This window comes from Peromyscus leucopus, chromosome 18 (genome assembly GCF_004664715.2).
Source record: "Peromyscus leucopus breed LL Stock chromosome 18, UCI_PerLeu_2.1, whole genome shotgun sequence".
Classification (NCBI taxonomy): Eukaryota; Metazoa; Chordata; class Mammalia; order Rodentia; family Cricetidae; genus Peromyscus; species Peromyscus leucopus.
In genome coordinates this window covers 35,877,470-35,894,351 of record NC_051078.1, presented here as the reverse complement: position 1 = coordinate 35,894,351, position 16,882 = coordinate 35,877,470, and the positions used below count along the sequence as shown (strand labels likewise).

The window sequence follows — 16,882 nt, the reverse complement described above, 5'->3', positions numbered from 1 at the left end:
AACTAAAGACTGATAAGCTTAGAGGTGTCATTGAGAAATTATTGCATAAGGAATACCGAGGCCTCCTCTGTAAACTGAGGCTTCAATGGGAGACTTCCTTATATTCACCAAGTTACAACAGCTGAGAATGTTACTCCATAGAAGATAACTCAAACTAGCCCTGAAGGCTCAGCCCTGTGATCTCAGTTACTTGGAAGGCTAAGGCAGGAGACTCCCAAGATCAAAGGCTGCCAGGGCTATAAAGTGAGTTCAAGGATAACCTGGGCAACAAAGTGAGATTGTCTCAAAATAAAAAGTAAAAAAGTGGGCCAACGGTAAGACTCAACTTGTAAAGGTGCTTGCCACCAAGCCTGATGACCTGAGTTCGATTCCCAGGCTCCACGCAGAGGAAAGAGAAGAACAACTGAATTCCAGCTGGAATGCATATGGTGGAAGGCGAGAACTGATTCCTGCAAGTTGTCCTCTGATATCCACACGTGTGCAGTGGTGTGTACATATGCACGAGCGCACATGCACGCACACACGCACACACGCACACACACACACACACACACACACACACACACACAGCACCTAGCATGTGTAAAGCCCTAGGTTTGATCTTAGTACCCCAAAAGAAAGATACTTAGGCTCTGTCCACTGTCCATCAGACATTTCTTCACAGCCTCATGGGTGAGCATGAATTATAGTTTGTATCTGCAATATACATTGTTATTTTCAAATAATGCCATGAGTCTTAAGTTTTCTCCCACAGAGGCAAGAGACCTACTGAGCCTCAGAAAGTAGCAGGAATAGAAATGGTCAAGTGTCACCATTGAAGAGGAAAACTGGTGACCTCTCAAACCTCTTTCCAAAATAGATGCCAACCTCAGTCTACAGAGTAACCAGAACAGCTTTGCTTGAATGGACATATCTTCACTTTGATAGATATTTTAATCCTTCCCAGTTGCTATGACTAAATACTCTGACAAAAGCCATGTAAAGGGTTTATTCTGGCTTGTAGCTCAAGGGTACAGTCCATCATGGCAGGGACGTCGAGTACAGGAACTTGAGGCCAGTGGTCAGAGGCCGGTGGTCACCGGGCATCCACAATCAGGAAACAGGCAATGGGGAATGCATGCTGGTGCTCAGCTCTTTTCTCCATTTCCTGCAATCCAAACTCCCTCCCTAGGATTGGCCTTGGTCCACAATTATGATGGGTCCTCCCACATCAATTAACATGATGAAGATAATTTCCAGGCGTGCTGAGGCCAATTTCCAAAGGAGTCTAGATTCTGTCCAGTTAACAATTAACACTAACCATCACGATGACCTTCAGGCATTTACTAATGCTTTTACAAATACCCACTCAATCAATGCTCATGGATAGGGCAATAACTAAGCAATAAATAGTGGCAGTGGTGGCGCACACCTTTAATCCCAGCACTCGGGAGGCAGAGCCAGGTGGATCTCTGTGAGTTCGAGGCCAGCCTGGACTACCAAGTGAGTCCCAGGAAAGGCGCAAAGCTACACAGAGAAACCCTGAAACCCTGTCTTGAAAAACCAATAAATAAATAAATAAATAAATAAATAAATAAATAAATAAATATAAAAAAAATAAAAGTAGTACTTGGATCAAAGGAAAGCAAGATAGCTCTTAAAACATTCCTTTTTGTATTGTTTTTATTCCTGTGCTATATACTCTCCAGTAAATAAATACAATTTAAATGTAGCGATGACGTTATCCTACGGTGACATGTTGACCATTGGAGAACCCGTCGCAGTGTTTTTTTAATGTCCCTCCCTCGGCTATTTCATCTCCAGCCTGCAAGTGCAATGGGCACGCCGATACCTGTCACTTCGACATCGGTGTGTGGGAGGCATCAGGGAATCGCAGCGGCGGCGTCTGCAGCAATTGCCAGCACAATACCGAAGGCCAGAACTGCCAACGCTGTAAGCCGGGTTTCTACCGCGACCTCAGGAGACCCTTCTCTGCCCCAGATGCTTGTAAAGGTAAGCACGTGCGCGCTGCCCGCGGCCATCTCTGCAAACGAGACATATCTCACTGCCCTCCCCTTTGCTGGCCCAAGGGAGAAAGTTTATGAAATCCTCTGACAGTACCACTTGGAGATACCAGCTCGTTTCTTATCGATAGGAGCCAAGAATTTTCAACCTGTTCAGTCAAAACCGTCCAAGACTCAGGAAAGGAATCTCCCTTTCTTGCCCCTGATAAAGAAGTTTCCTTGGTGCCACATGAGACTTAGTGATGAAGGGGGAAATATGAGTACACAATAAGCAAAAATATACTGATGGGATAGAGTGGTCACTTACACTGTGGGTGTGCTACCATTCACCTGCCCAGTGACCTTAAACACCTGAAAAAACACAAAAATCAAGGGTTTTCATGCCATGATGGATGTACTTCAGTTGACATTGCTCCAATGTATCCTGTTATCATGGCTAATTCAGGACATAATAATTGTATGCTCTCTCTTCCAACACTGAATTCACAGGCTCCATTCTGCTTCTCTGTTGGCACAGCTCCCAGAAGTTTCCTTGAGGGGAGAATAGGATTTTAAAAGGTCTGCCTCCTGTGGGTGGCATTGCCACATGGGAGTTTGAAGCATGCATGCAGAGCCAAAGCCTTGTCCGGTGGGATGCAAAGCTTAAATACCCACGTTGGGATCCGCAAACCTCTCAACCAGAAGTTATTAGACAAGAGAAACCACCTGCCTCTCATTGGCTGTCGATGATCATGTCCTTTATATTGAGAACTTCGGGTTCTGGCTTGAAATCAGTGATTGGACGGGGGCAATACAACAGGGAAGGAGCATTCTGGGACACCATCCCATCCCATCCCACCCCCATCCCCTCTTTTTTAAAGGAAAAAACAAACTGCTCTTTAAAAAGCATATTTTGAACTTCAAGGGAACGGTGAAATCTCCATGAGCAGTTTAGCGGGCTCCTCGTCTCGAACTTTGTCTCTTAAGCAGCGGAGGGTCGAGAGCAGTAGACCTCACCTTTTCCATCAAACTCCACATCTGCACTCGCCTCGGAGTACTTCACTAGGAATACTCATCTCCCCCAGATCCTTGCTTGTATCCAGACTCTCATTTTAACAGGTGACTCCGCTGCCACTTACTGGCTGTTTCTGATCCTATGCCGGTTACTAAAAGCTCTTCAGTCTTCAATTTCTTAAATACAAAATTATTCTGTGCCGTGTTGAAATGAGGACTAAGATACAATAAACTCATCAGAGAATATGTTTAACACATCACCCATGCCATAGAAACACGTGTAATACGTCAAAAATAGTTGTGCCTGGGGCTGGAGAGATGGCTCAGTAGTTAAGAGCACTCACTGACTGCTCTTCCAGAGGACCTGGGCTTGGTTCCCAGCACTGACATGGTGGCTCACAACTGTCTATAACTCCAACTCCAGAGGACCTGATGCCCTCTTCTGTCTTCTGTGGGTACTGCACACATGTGGTGTATACACACACACACACACACACACACACACACACACACACACGCAGGTAAAACACCCATACACATAAGATAAAAATAGATAAATCTTTAAGAAAAAAGTAGTTACATCTTCAAAGTCTATTGGAACTAAAACAAAAATTCTTATCTATATGTGCTGACCAAAAGAACTGCCTACAAAATTGCTTCAATTTGGAGACTGTTCAACCCCATTTGTATCAGGCGTGTTTAAAGAGGTGGGGGTGTGTATGTGCATATCCCATAGCCTCCGACCACTAGGACAAATGTCTAAAAATCAAATACAAGAGGAAGGGAAAAAGAACTTGTCATTGAGTAACCTAGATGGCTCTCATAGGAAAATGGGCAACCTTTTCTAATGTGTGTGACAATTTCTTCAAATACGACATTGTTCCGTGTACCTAATGTGTTCACTTACTTGTCCACCCATCTATCCATTTGGTGACTACCGATTGAGGGCCTATTATGTGCTGAGGTGTAGGGTGCCTCAGGGAACAGAACAGAAATCCTGGCCTCTGAGGAGCATCTATTCTAGGAGAAGAGAGAAGCAGTAAGGACCGTTGATAAATATGTAATATGCAAGAAGGTCGCAAGTGCTGGCATTACCAATGTAGGAAAATTAAATCATGGTTAGCAGGATGGAGAGTGCCACACAGGAGAGCAGGAAGAGGGCCGACCAAGTGCTATACTGAATAGGATAAGAAGGGATGGGGGTGTCACCATTAGGTGGGCAAGATGAGCCGAGATTGAAGACAGTGAGAAACATCCTAGGCAGAGGGAATGCCCAGAGCTAGTATTCCAAGACAGGAAGGCGCCTACTGTGTTCAAAGAATCACGGAGGTCAAGGTGTCCGCATTAGAACAGGGGTTGGGAAGTTGTGGGGGAGGAGACTAGAGAAGGGACCCGGGCAGGGGGGGATTTCTGTGTAGCTATGGACAGCGGTGTCAGCCCTTCGGCTTTGACCAGGATCTGAGCAGGGAAGGCGGCTTCGTTTTCAAAGGGTGGTTCTCATCTTATACACGGGCAGCTTCCATCATACTTGTGCTTTTCTCGTTCGACTTCGGTGAAAGTTAACAAACTAGTGATTTCCAAAATGTCACCCCCAGGGGCGGACCAGCAGTGTCAACAGGGAAATGTTAGGTGTGCACAGGCTTAGGCACCAACAGAGAGCAACAAATTCAGAAAGTCTGTCGATGCGAGTCACGAATCTGAGTTTTAACAAACCCTCCAGGTCATAGGCCACACTGATGCACAGGAAAGTTTGGAAAACACTGATATAAATGTGCTCCCGCCACAATTTTATCATGGTTAAAAGCGATCTCAATTTCTGACATTTCACCAACATTTGAGCATCATTATGGGATAGCAAACAGTCATTTCCATTAAAGAGTAGAAGGCCAAACAGAACAGTGAAAGAAACACAGAAAGGTTCTTGGTGTTGGGTAGATTTTAGAGAACCTTGCCCACAGTCTTAAACATGTTCATGTTCACTGAGCAGGGCATAGTGGTGCACACCTTTAATCCCAGCACCTGGGAGGCAGAGGCAGAGGCCGGAGGATCTCTGAGTTTGAGGCCATCCTGGTCTACCTAGTGAGTTCCAGGACAACCAGAGATATATATAGTGAGACTTATGTAAAAAAAAAAAAAAAAAAAAAAAGTTTCTAGGACACAGGAAGCCATTGCAAAATTTTAATTAGTAAAGTATTATATATTTGCAATATACTTTAATGATGCATAATTCCAATTCATTTAAAAGCATTATATATTATTCACTGACTTTTATTATTTTAAAAAATATATCTCTGTGTATTTGTGCATGTGTGTGAGTGTGGGCACATGTGCATGTATGGGGGTCAGAGGACAACTTTCAGGAGCTGGTTCTTGTTTTTTACCTGGGTCTCTCTTGTTTCTGCTGTTCTGCTCTAGACCTCAGGCTAGTTGGACCACAAACTTCCAAGAGATCTCACTGCTCCCGAATCGACCTCTCTCCCCACCGTAGATTCTTATTTTGAATTCTGTGTGTGTGTATGTCTGTGTGTGGTTATGTGCACACGAGGGCAAGTGCCCTCAGAGATGAGGACCTCGGATCCCTCTGAGCTGGAGTTGGGGTGGTTGTGAGCCACCCAAGACGAGTGCTGAGAAACAAACTCAAGTCCTCTGCTAGAGCAACAAGAGCTCTTATTGCTGAGCTAATTTCTCCAGCCTCTGCCCGCTCCTGATCCTGTTTCTTGTTTGTTTGTTTGTTTGTTTATTTATTTATTTAGGTTTTTCGAGACAGGGTGTCTCTGTGTAGCTTTGCACCTTTCCTGGATCTCACTCTGTAGACCAGGCTGGCCTCGAACTCACAGAGATCCACCTGGCTCTGCCTCCCAAGTGCTGGGATTAAAGGCGTGCGCCACCACTGCCCGGCTTGTTTTTTTAATTGCGGGTTCCAGGGATCAAATTCAAATCAGGCTTGCATGGTGAGCACGTTTGCCCTATAAACCATCTCTATGGCCCTTACTGTGGTTTTTGGGTTGTTTTTTTGGGTTTTTTTTTTTTTTTTTTTTTTTTTGGCTTTTATAAAATTTTATTTTTAAAAGGCCACATGAAGAATTAAAACATGTGAAACCCATTTTTGAATGAGTCTGACCAATAGAAAAAGAAAAAGTGAATAGGTTTACTGGCAGAATTGGAGCCAAAATGAGTTATCTCCAATTTTAGTTTTTTGTTTTATTTGGGGATTTTGCTACTATTCTGTGACAAGCTATGATTCCTATGCTTGTCAAATGTAAAAAGGCTGTTTAAAACAACAACAAAAACTCTAGCTTTTTAAGACCTAAAATACTCACAGATCCAGAGTTTTATAAAAAGGGTATAAAAGAAGAAATATAAAACAAAAAAAGATCCCTTATCAGGAGACCAATGGTGTCTCAATGAAAACTCTATAATAGCACATTAAGACATTCTCAGAACAAAACTAAACAAAACCACAAATGGCATTTGTCCGATTGAGTTCTTCAATCTCTCCAGCTATCCTGAGATTCACTTCCCTTCTGGGCTCCTGAAAGGGTCAAAGTATCAAACTACTCTAATAAGCCATATTGCGGATCATGCCTAGTCAGCAAATATGTGTACGGTGCTCAGTGTACCACAGAGGGGAATTACGGAAACGGTTGATACTAGTCTGGCATTTTAGGATGGTTTTCAGGAGGTGGGTGAGGTAACAGGGAAGGCCTATTTCTTCTTGTCTCTACATAGCCTCTGCACTATAGAGTAGATGGTTCCATCTACCTCATGAATACTCCAGGGTACATGAGGTTACATCCATGTCCACTTTCTCCCAGAATACATGTCTAGTTAATTTCCCCTTTCTGAGCTGGCAATACGTCTCAGAACATAGCAATCCGTTCTTCTGTCCAAATCCTCTCCATATCTTGTGTCCAGCTGGCATTTATGTTCCATGCCATTCTCTTTATTTCCATACCAGGGTCTACCTATCAACTGTTTCCCTGGGTGTCCTCTCCAGCTATTAACTCTGATGACACACAAGATCCGTTGTGTGTGTGATGTACAGACTCATATGAGGTGCCCTTATAGAGAATCACTACAGTTAGGATCTTCTCTCCCTCAGTTTCTACTTTTTGGAATTTCAAGGAAACAGGTTGATTTAAAAAAAAAAAAAAAATCCAGACTATTTCCTTGTGTGACTCCATTAACAGCATGTATGATTTTGTACGATTTCGCTCAGATTAACAGTGTTATTGTTTTTGTTCCACTGAGGTTGCCAAGGCAGAGGAGTAACCTGCCCTCTGTGTGTGGTCCAGAGACTAATCTCATTGGCATCATCTGGTTGTTGCTCAGAAATGCAGAGCCTCTGATCCCAACCCAGATGAAGTCAAAACCTCACTTTAACAAATCCTCGTGTGGCTGTATTTTCTTAGAGGTTGAGAGGGCTGCAAAAAACACTTTCCAATGAAGATTAAGAGTATTCGAGCACTTTCTAGAGTTAAATTGCACAAGTAAGTTAGCCAGGATATCTACTTAAACCAACGTGCAAATCAACCAAAGATTTTTATCTCTATTTGTGTGCATAGAAACGTAGAATTTTAAAATACATTTGAAGAAGTTTACTGAGAGAGAAAAACAGAAATCTAGATTAGATGTGTGTGATCCCCAGAAGAACTTTGATTCTATGAAATGTTCGTAGAAATTCCAAGAAGGGATGTTTTCCTAGGCCCGTCAATTTAGGAAGTGAGTCGGCTTAAGTGTCCTTGACGCTGAGACTCCCCGAGGCCCACTTTGCTGCTGTCCACTGTAAATCTTTTGTCAAGTGGCCATTATCTATGAGAAGACTTCACTTAAAGACATTTATGGTCCACCGTGTCAAGCACCAGGTCTGTAAGATGTCAGGGTCTTCCTGAAAAGGCCTCACGTGCTTGATGGGAAGAAACTTACAGGAACAGATCTCATCAATACACTGACGTGGTGTGACATGATGGACGGGCCCTGGCTGACACCCCACCCCCACAACCTCACCCCCACCCCACCCCCGAGTGCACAGTACTCTCTGTTCACTCTCCAACGGGCTGGCTGTGAACCGACTCATTGAACGTTTTCAAAAGTGCTTCGGTTTAAGTACTATTAGGATCTCTGTGTTCAAAAGTGCTTCTACATAAGTACTATTAGGATCTCTGTGTCACGGGAGGGAAAGACACACTGCGAGCCCTGGGGAGAGGCTGGGAATCAAATGAGGACATTTTGAGGGTGACTTTCTCAGGCAGTCCCCTGCAGTATTCCTTCATGGACTTTGCTTTTCCTCTGAAATTATCGTCCCACTTTCCAATTTCAATGAGTGTCTTGGTGGCCGTGAATGAGTGATCTAAGGAATGAAGCGGACTGATGACATCCGTCCTCATGACAGCTCCCATAGGTTTAGTAGGATGCCACCTGGTCGGTCACCTTAGCTCGGTGGCAAGCAGTGACATCAGCACTGGGAATCTGTTCAACACATCTACACAACAGCCAAGGACTTGTGGCCACACTAGCGTTCTAGCTGTTTTTGTACCTCTCGCTGTCCCGATGTGTGACGAGGAATGGTCCTTATGTGCACACTTCAGTTACTGTCACAGATCCATCAACCTTGAATAAACATGGCCCTGCGCCAACTCTGCTGTCAATAGACTAATTCCTGTGAGCAATGAAGTCATCTGTTTTCACTTCCTCTTTATTCCAGCCTTACCCAGAGCCGACTGTGGGACTATCCACCGCACATTTCCAGGCCAAGGGATCACTTCTGAGAAGTCCTAGGGTGTTGTTTGTTTGTTTAAGACAAGTGGAGATCATTGAAACTGAATTTATTTACACAAGTAAGGAAAAGAAGTGTTTTTAAGGGACAGTGCATTTAAGGTCTGTAAACACAAGGGAAAATGTGAGTCTCCCAGCTGAATTTAGGGCTAAGAACAGAAACAGGCTCAAACTCAGCGGTTGCTAAGGGCCGGGAGAAAGGGGGAGTGCTTGCTCCCTCTCTCTGTGGCCTGAGTTACTCTGAACGAGTCGGAAGGAGCACAGTTTCTTTCAAAGAGGCTCGGTTGAAACCTCTGCTCTCTTACAGAACTATAACCTGTGTTGGTTTGGCTACAGCAGGGGTGTTAGAAATGGGAGACTACACCACGTGGCACCCAGTGGTGTACTGTCTTTCAGTGGGGTGGAGACAGAGTCCTAATTACCAGATTTGGAGGGTGAGGGATGCCGAAGACTGACTAGGGACTCCCAGGCTAGGCGAGTACTTACATCCGAAGCCCCTGATGTTTTCACTAGGAAACCAAACAGATGATAAACGTAAGTGGGGTGTTTCCCCAGTCTGGCCACCTTCCCAGCCCACGTTTCCAAGGGCAAGCATTGTTCTCTGTGCTCACTGGCTGTGGATCAGAATCACTCGGGAGCTCTTGCTGCACATGAAGAGTGAATCTCCCAAACAGGGAGGTGATCCGCAAACGCACAGTTCTTTACAAGCATCCTTGGTGACTTTGATTTAGCCTTTCCGTCTCCCTGCTGGCCTCCGAGGACCCCTCTTCACCAGTCCTATTTGTGGGGTGAGCTGTCTTCACTTCCAACCTGAGCTAACGATCGCCTGTGATGTAATCTCCTCGCTGAGTGCGCCAAACCTCTGGCAGGAAACCCCAAAGCATTGCTAAAACTCGGGCTAGGCATGCTTTTTCTGACTCACCTATGCCGGGAAGCATCTGTGTTGGCTGTCTTCTCCCATGTAAGATGTTTAGCATAGAACCTGTTTTTCTCCAAGATAATCTGTGAAAAAAAATTCTAAGATGTCTGTTTTCTATGTAACCACTTCACAATAGTTACCTGGAAACTCCAATCACAGAACTTCTTATTCATAGTATATAGATTGTGTGTGTGTGTGTGTGTGTGTGTGTGTGTGTGTGTGTGTGTGTGTGTCTTTAAAGCAGATTGTTGTAATGAGTCTACAAGTTATAATAAACCTAGCTTTCCCACCACACCGACATTTAGGTTTGTTCTATAATGACCTATTTCAGAACAGTACAGCATTGAGCTACTGTATGTTATTGCTTTGGCATTGGAATAATCCTTGAATCCAATTCCTCCCAAATTTTCTCCTTCCCCATCCCTTCTTTTCAACACTAAAGGATTTATTAAGTGTTGTGTGGGTGGGAAATTGAGTGGGCATGGACTACTGACAGCTAGTCTATGATGCTTCTGTACACATTTTCCTCACTTTCATAGAGCATGTTTAAAACAGATGTTTGAACACATGCCTTGCAGAACAGAGTTAGGCTCTTCTTAGGACGCACCCAGTTAGTTCCTGTATAATGGGAAAAAAAAATTTTTTTAACATCAAGAAACACACTTTTAACCACTGCGTAGTCTTCCTCAATATTTAAGAAAAGCAGCAGCTGGAAACAGATTAAAATATGGAAGCAGCCACCTCCTGAACGGTCATCATCAGTCTTCATCCTGAGTGGCCAGAATAAGTTCAGCCAATTGCCTTTTAGGAGCACATGGATAAAAATAAACTTGCTCTCCCTGCTCTGAACCCCAAATCAAATGTTCCCGAAGAGCCTATCTGTCTCATCAGTTACAGTTACATACACTAGTGAGTCTCTCATCCAAACTGCTTTTCCTCCCTTGAATCTTCCCACCGTCTTCGTCCTAGCTGAGGCAAAAAGAACTCAATGCACAGGAGAAATACAAATGCCTCGGGTGGTGGCTGTTTTCAGTCCTCCACAGTCTACCCGCACAGGCAGTTCACAAGGCGAAGCCTACACATTTCTCGTCACTTAGATCGCTCTCCGTTATTTCATATCCCGCCCCCAACACCCAGTATACTGAGTCTATCCTTTCCATTTGTCTTATGCATTAACAAAATCCAGAATGCCTTACCATGAAACAGTTAGGAACCAGAGACATCTTCAATCTTGTGCCTATGCCCAGGGCACTGCTTCCCAGGTGCCAGTAAAGTCCCTTCACCCGTAGTCCACTGGTGGACCCTTCCTGTCCAAGTGCAATTTGGCAAAGCCATGTGAAGTTCATTTTATGGCACATGAACAACACAGGCATCTCTGTTTTGTTCTGAAAGCAAGGGCGGATGATTCCAACGGAGAATCAGAATGAAGTAACTGTTTTTGAAAAGCAAAGTTTAAATAGAACCAGCAATGTGGCAGCTTTTTAGTTTTAATCCAAAAAGTAAAACCAGAGGGGTAAGAAAATGAAAGAAACAGGAAAAAAAAACCAATATGATATAAGGACCACACTAAGATAATTCTTTAAAAAGATTAAGTAATATATATTAACATTTACACTCTTCCTATAAGAACCATTATAAACTGATAAATAAAAGTCCATAAAGGCTATACATAGTGGCACATACCTTAATTCCAGCACTGGGAGGCAGAGTCAGGAAGATCTTAAGTTCAAGACCAGCCTGGGCTGCATGGGAAAGCCTGTCTAAAAAAATAAAGAAAGAAAGAAAAAGAGTTGGAGATACAGATCAATAGTAGAGTATCCCAGCACATGTTCTCTCTCTCTCTCTCTCTCTCTCTCTCTCTCTCTCTCTCTCTCTCTCTCTCTCTCTCTCTCTCTCTAAAACACACATACACACATGCACAACTTGGGAAGCAATAAATATTAATAAATTCTCTGCAGTTTCTCTCAAACAGAAAGTAAATTTCATTGAATAAATAAATTAGATATACCATTTTACATTTGATAAAGATAATAAACATTAAATAAGCACTAAACCAAAAGTTTCTATAACTACCCTAAAAGTATAGAGGAATGCAAAGTGGTGATTTTAAAACAAGCTATTGCCCTAGAACAAAGAGGCATAATTAGAGATAATTGCATGCAAAAAAAAAAAAAAGAAAGAAAGAAAGAAAAGGAATTTCAGATTGATTCATGTGGGAAGAATTACTTTCAGTGAAAGGCATTATTTTGGGTGGAGAATGTCTCCTGCAGAGTTATAATATTTTTATTACAGTAGTAAATAATAAAACTGGTCTCGAAGCATTGAATGTAAGAAATAAATAAATAAGTAAATAAATAAATCTTTAATGAATAAATAAATAAAGCTGTAAAAGCATTAGGAGAAACAAATACCACGATAGATTATAGACCTGATTCATTGTGTCTGCTCAGAGAAGAGCTCCCAGACACGTGCCGACAGTAGGGAAGAGGACTTCTTTCTCTAAAGAAAAAAGGTGCATTAGAGATGACCCCATTCCTAGAGGGGTGCTGGGCAAGATGGTGACTGAGTAGAACAGGAATACAGGAGGCTGGACAGGTGGTATTTCTCTTAAAAGTATGATATGGACAATAATAATATTTTTGTGGTGTATGGCAGGACGAAATTCTTCAAAGTCAAGAAGAGGACATAAAATCCTATCTAGAAGTTTTCTAGTAAATTAAATTCATCTGTGTACTCAGAAGCACTTTCTTGAGTTTAAAAAGTCACAAGCAGAGATTATAACTTTTTTTTAAAACCACGTGAGATCTCTTAGATATGTCCAGGAATAAATAGAAACTGGCATGGTTACAATCGGTAAACAGGAAAAGAACGATACAAAAAAACAAAGGTCTGACCATTGGCTTCAGTCATAGATTAAAAATAAAGGCCATGACGTTAGTATTTATTTATTTATTGTACACTGAAAATTTCACCAAAGGCAGATAGGAGATATACTAAATTGCCTTCCATTTACTGTTGAAGACATTGAATAAAAGCCTATCTTATGTGTGATGGATTTTCCTATGCCATGTGGCACATCTAACTTGTGAGAGAATCAATTTCAGTAAATTAAAGGCAAATGTTAATTTGTATTACTTATCAAATTTATCCAAGCATGATTTGCTTTGAAAACGGCATTTCTCAAGTGCATATTGGCTATGATGGATTGGCTAGCTGTCACCGAATACAAAGTATTTATCCTTTCAAGGGTCAACAGGAAAATGTTCCGTAGGTGCTATCCTGCCTTTCACAAGGTGAGATTCATGCGCCTTATTTTTCGTTTCATAGCTATTCATTCCCTTGCAGAACGGGTTGTTTCTGTAGCTGTCCGTCCATCTATTACCAAAGAGAGATAACAGTAGAATGGAAGGAATAAACAGTGGCCCTCAGAAAGATAGAAGGGCCCCTTTTAGCTATTATTTATTTAGTTTCACACTTAATGCATTTGTAACAGCTTATGCTATCTCCTCTCTGCTCCAAGCGGCGTCTCCAAAGCATCCCCCTAAGTTCCCATTCCCTCTATGAACTTCAGTAGCGGCTGCCAGCTTCTGAAATCCCCTATCAGAAGTTGGGTAGGGCCTTGGCCTTTCCAGGAGAAAACAATGCTGGGAGCCTGGGAGGCCATGCCAAGGGAGTGGCCACCGGCCAGTGGTGAAAGGTCCGGAGCAGCCACATCTTTCCCAGCTGAGGGAGGGCCTTGAACTCTGAGTGCTGTTTTTAGAAACGCTAAATCAGGAACAAATACTTTCAGGGTATTTTGCTCTCCGGGTATCTTTGGCCCGCAGAACAGCCCAAGTTAGGGGACTACCAGGTGACGCTAGGGAGCCCCGACTGATGGTTCCGGGGCGAGCTTGGTGCCGTGGACCAGTCTCGGAGTGGGAGACACCGTAACAGGGGTTTCTGTCCTGCTGAAGGTCAGAATGGGGTGAAAGAGCAGCCGTGGTCCCCCTGGATTCCCCTCCCAAGGCCTTAGCTCTCCATCACAAAAAACGGGGCTGTGGGGCTCGTGGCCATTGTCCCTGGTATTTGTATTCTTCCATGTTCATGCAGCAGAGTGGCTTCGACCCCTGTCCTACATCACATTACAGGCTCACTCTGTGTAAGCCCTGGGACCATAAATCACACCCTACTTTTTCCTCATACTCCAATTTAGCACATGAGTGATAGGTTGATGTTTTTATCCAAGGAAAGGACCGAAGAGGAACTCCATTCTAAAGCCGCAGGGCAATCAAGAAAGGTATGCTGCTGTTTGCCACCACATTCCTCCCAAGGGCAAGGTAGAGAGAGCGGCTAACTGGAAAACCCGTTGGACTGTTCAGTCCCTTCAAAAGCAAGCCGTGAGGTCATTACTGGTTTGCTCTGTGTTCTCATACCCTGTAGACGAAGTCAGTCCTGACATCCAGTGCCTCTTGTCATTTCTTCTCCTGCTCAAGAGACATAATTCTTAGTATTCCCCTTCATATCTCGGTTCCTAGCAGTTCATATTAATGCTAAAGTGTAAGGGTATCTGGGTCAAAGTGTGGGTAGATAGACGGGTGAGTGGAGAAATGGATGGATGGATGGACAGGTGAATGGACAGACAGATGGATAAAGAGTGGATGGTGAACATCTTAAAACATATGTCAGCCAGAAAATAATATCAGTTATTGATTATATGGCACCACAAATTTCTGATACATTGCTAAATGCATACACACTTACTCACTCACAAGCTGCCCTGTGCTATCGGTATTATTAGTCTTGCTTGATTAATGAGACTATTGAGACTTAAAGGAAATTAATTTTATAAAGTATAAGCCTCAGGCAGGGTGTGGTAGCACACGCCTTTAGTCCTAGCACCCAGGAGGCAGAGGCAGGCGGATCTCTGTGAATTCAAGGCCAGCCTGGTCTACAGGGCGAGTTCCAGGACAGTCAGGGCTGTTACACAGAGAAACCCTGTCTCAAAAGAAAAAAGAAAAAATAAGCCTTAAAACCAGGATTTGAACTCGTCAATCTGACTCCCGAGTTTCCCCATTATCCATTTTATTATAGTGTCTCTGTCTTGTTCTCTGTTTTTCTAAGAGATATTGTAGGCAGATTTCCAAACAGCTGTATTTATTATCAGCTCCTGTAGTTGGAATAACTGCACGAAGTTGCTTGAAAATGTGTCAATCCATTATTTCATTAACAGCTGCACTTCCTGTTAGGAAATCCTCTGAAGCAGCTGCATGTTCTACCCCTTTTCTGGAAACATTCTACAGAGCCGTGCCCATCATAGACGTATTCCTACAGAAATTTTGTAGACACAATTTGCGTCTCACTTAGCAGTGGTCGAAGTTCATTGTTCCAGGGGAACCTGCTGTGGCATCTTCTGTAAAGCAAGCTACTCCATCTGCTCCATCTGCTTAGAAATGCTGTGCTGTTCCTTGAGATTCTCCTCCAGCAGGACCCAAGGCAGTCAGTACTGCACCACTGCAAACAGTCATTTACATTAGAAGGGAATGCTTCCGGGTCAGAGAAATGGCTCTGCTCCTGAAGACCCCGCTGCCAAGTCCGAGGTGTTAACTTCGATCCCTGGAACCCATGTCAAGGCGGAAGGAGAGAACCAATTCCATGAAGCTGTACACGCACCGCAACACGCAGTGATAATAATAATTAGAAAATATTGTATAATACTCGCCATCGAGGTTCATGTCTAATGACCAGCCAGGGTGTAGGGCTTACATAGTTCTGTGTATCGAAACGCCGACAGCCCCGGGAAGATAAAGGTGGCACTTGTCGTCTCTCATTTGTGGGTTCTAGATTTTACCGTTCAGCACATGAGATCGTATATGTACATATGCTGTGATAGTAGAAGTGAAACTTTCTGGAGAAACAAAGAATTCATTAGGGGGATGAGAAAAAGGGAAGGGAAGGGGGTCTGGAGGGAAGTATGCGCAAAGTATATTATATAGTTGTATGATAATGTCTAATGTGGCCCAGCAGCATACACAATGAATGTATACTAATGAAAACAAAAAAAAGTTAAAAAAAAAAAAAAAAAAGAGAAGAGAGAGAGAGAGAGAGAGAGAAGAGAAAAATGCTTGAGTTGAATTTAAAAAGAACGATCACCTGGGTGGTGGTGGCACACGCCTTTAATCCCAGCCCTCAGGAGGCAGAGGCAGGCTGATCTCTGTGAGTTCAAGACCAGCCTTTGTCTACAGAGTGAGTTCCAGGACAGGCACCAAAGCTACACAGAGAAACTCTGTCTCAAAAAGAAAAAAAAAAAAAAAAAAAAAAAAAGAATAATCAGTATAAAATATGTGTTTGAGACTCAGACCTGAACTATAACCTGCAGACCAATCAGTCCCAAGCCCACCAATCTTCCTAAACAACAATAACAAATGTGTGCATTCTGGAAGAGAAAAAGACAGGCGGATTCTATGTCTCCAATACTGACAGCCAGCAAACCTCGGGAGCCAAGCATGCAGGGCAAGCGTCCCCGAGCAGCCTGAGAAGGCAGCTGTGGAGGATGCCGGGCCTCTGCCTGCAGCTAGTTCTGCATAGTTTCCCACTGGTATTTCTGTCTTGTTATTATGCAAAAAGTCACATTGACAGAAATCCACTAGTGCACGTGATAGAATCGCATTCTTCTCTGGCCATGCCTGACATGTGTGTCGGTTTAAAACATAAGCTCCTGCTGAGAGGTCAACTCCTAGACATACTTTTTCCCCCCTTTTTCCATTACTGGAAAAGCTATGAGTGGGGTCCCATGAACAGGGGTCCTATGACATCTGCCTTCTGTCTCAATCTCCCGTGGCTGCTGTCAGGAACCAAAATGATTTAACTGAGTGACGCAGTAACTGTTGGTTTAAACATCTAAAAATTATGAAAGTGTTATGCATTCTCATATGGTTTGATTTAATACCATCTCTATGCTGTTTTGTACAAGCTATTTTGGTATATTCATATTCCATATTATATAAACTTTACACACTGGTTAATGAAAAACAAGTAATGAAACCCATTGACAAGGCCATGAAGATAGTTCACCAGGAAAAGGCACCTCCTCCATGACCTCCATTCGATTCCTGGAGCCCACATTCGGGCGGAAAGAAAAAGCTGGCTGTACAAAGCTGTCCTCCGACCTCTACACATGTGCCAGGTCAGGTACACACCACACATAATACCTACA

General features: G+C 43.3%; 1 protein-coding gene across 2 annotated transcripts in view; it reads left to right on the top strand.

Moving 5' to 3' along the window:
* The window catches only part of Ntn4 (netrin 4), a 106,246-nt gene that overhangs the window by 67,687 nt on the left and 21,677 nt on the right, over nucleotides 1-16,882 (top strand). For both annotated transcript variants that reach the window (XM_028880244.2, XM_028880242.2), the window contains exon 5: nucleotides 1,804-1,992. In XM_028880244.2, the coding sequence (XP_028736077.1) occupies nucleotides 1,804-1,992 (189 nt within the window). The remainder of the gene's footprint in view (nucleotides 1-1,803; nucleotides 1,993-16,882) is intronic.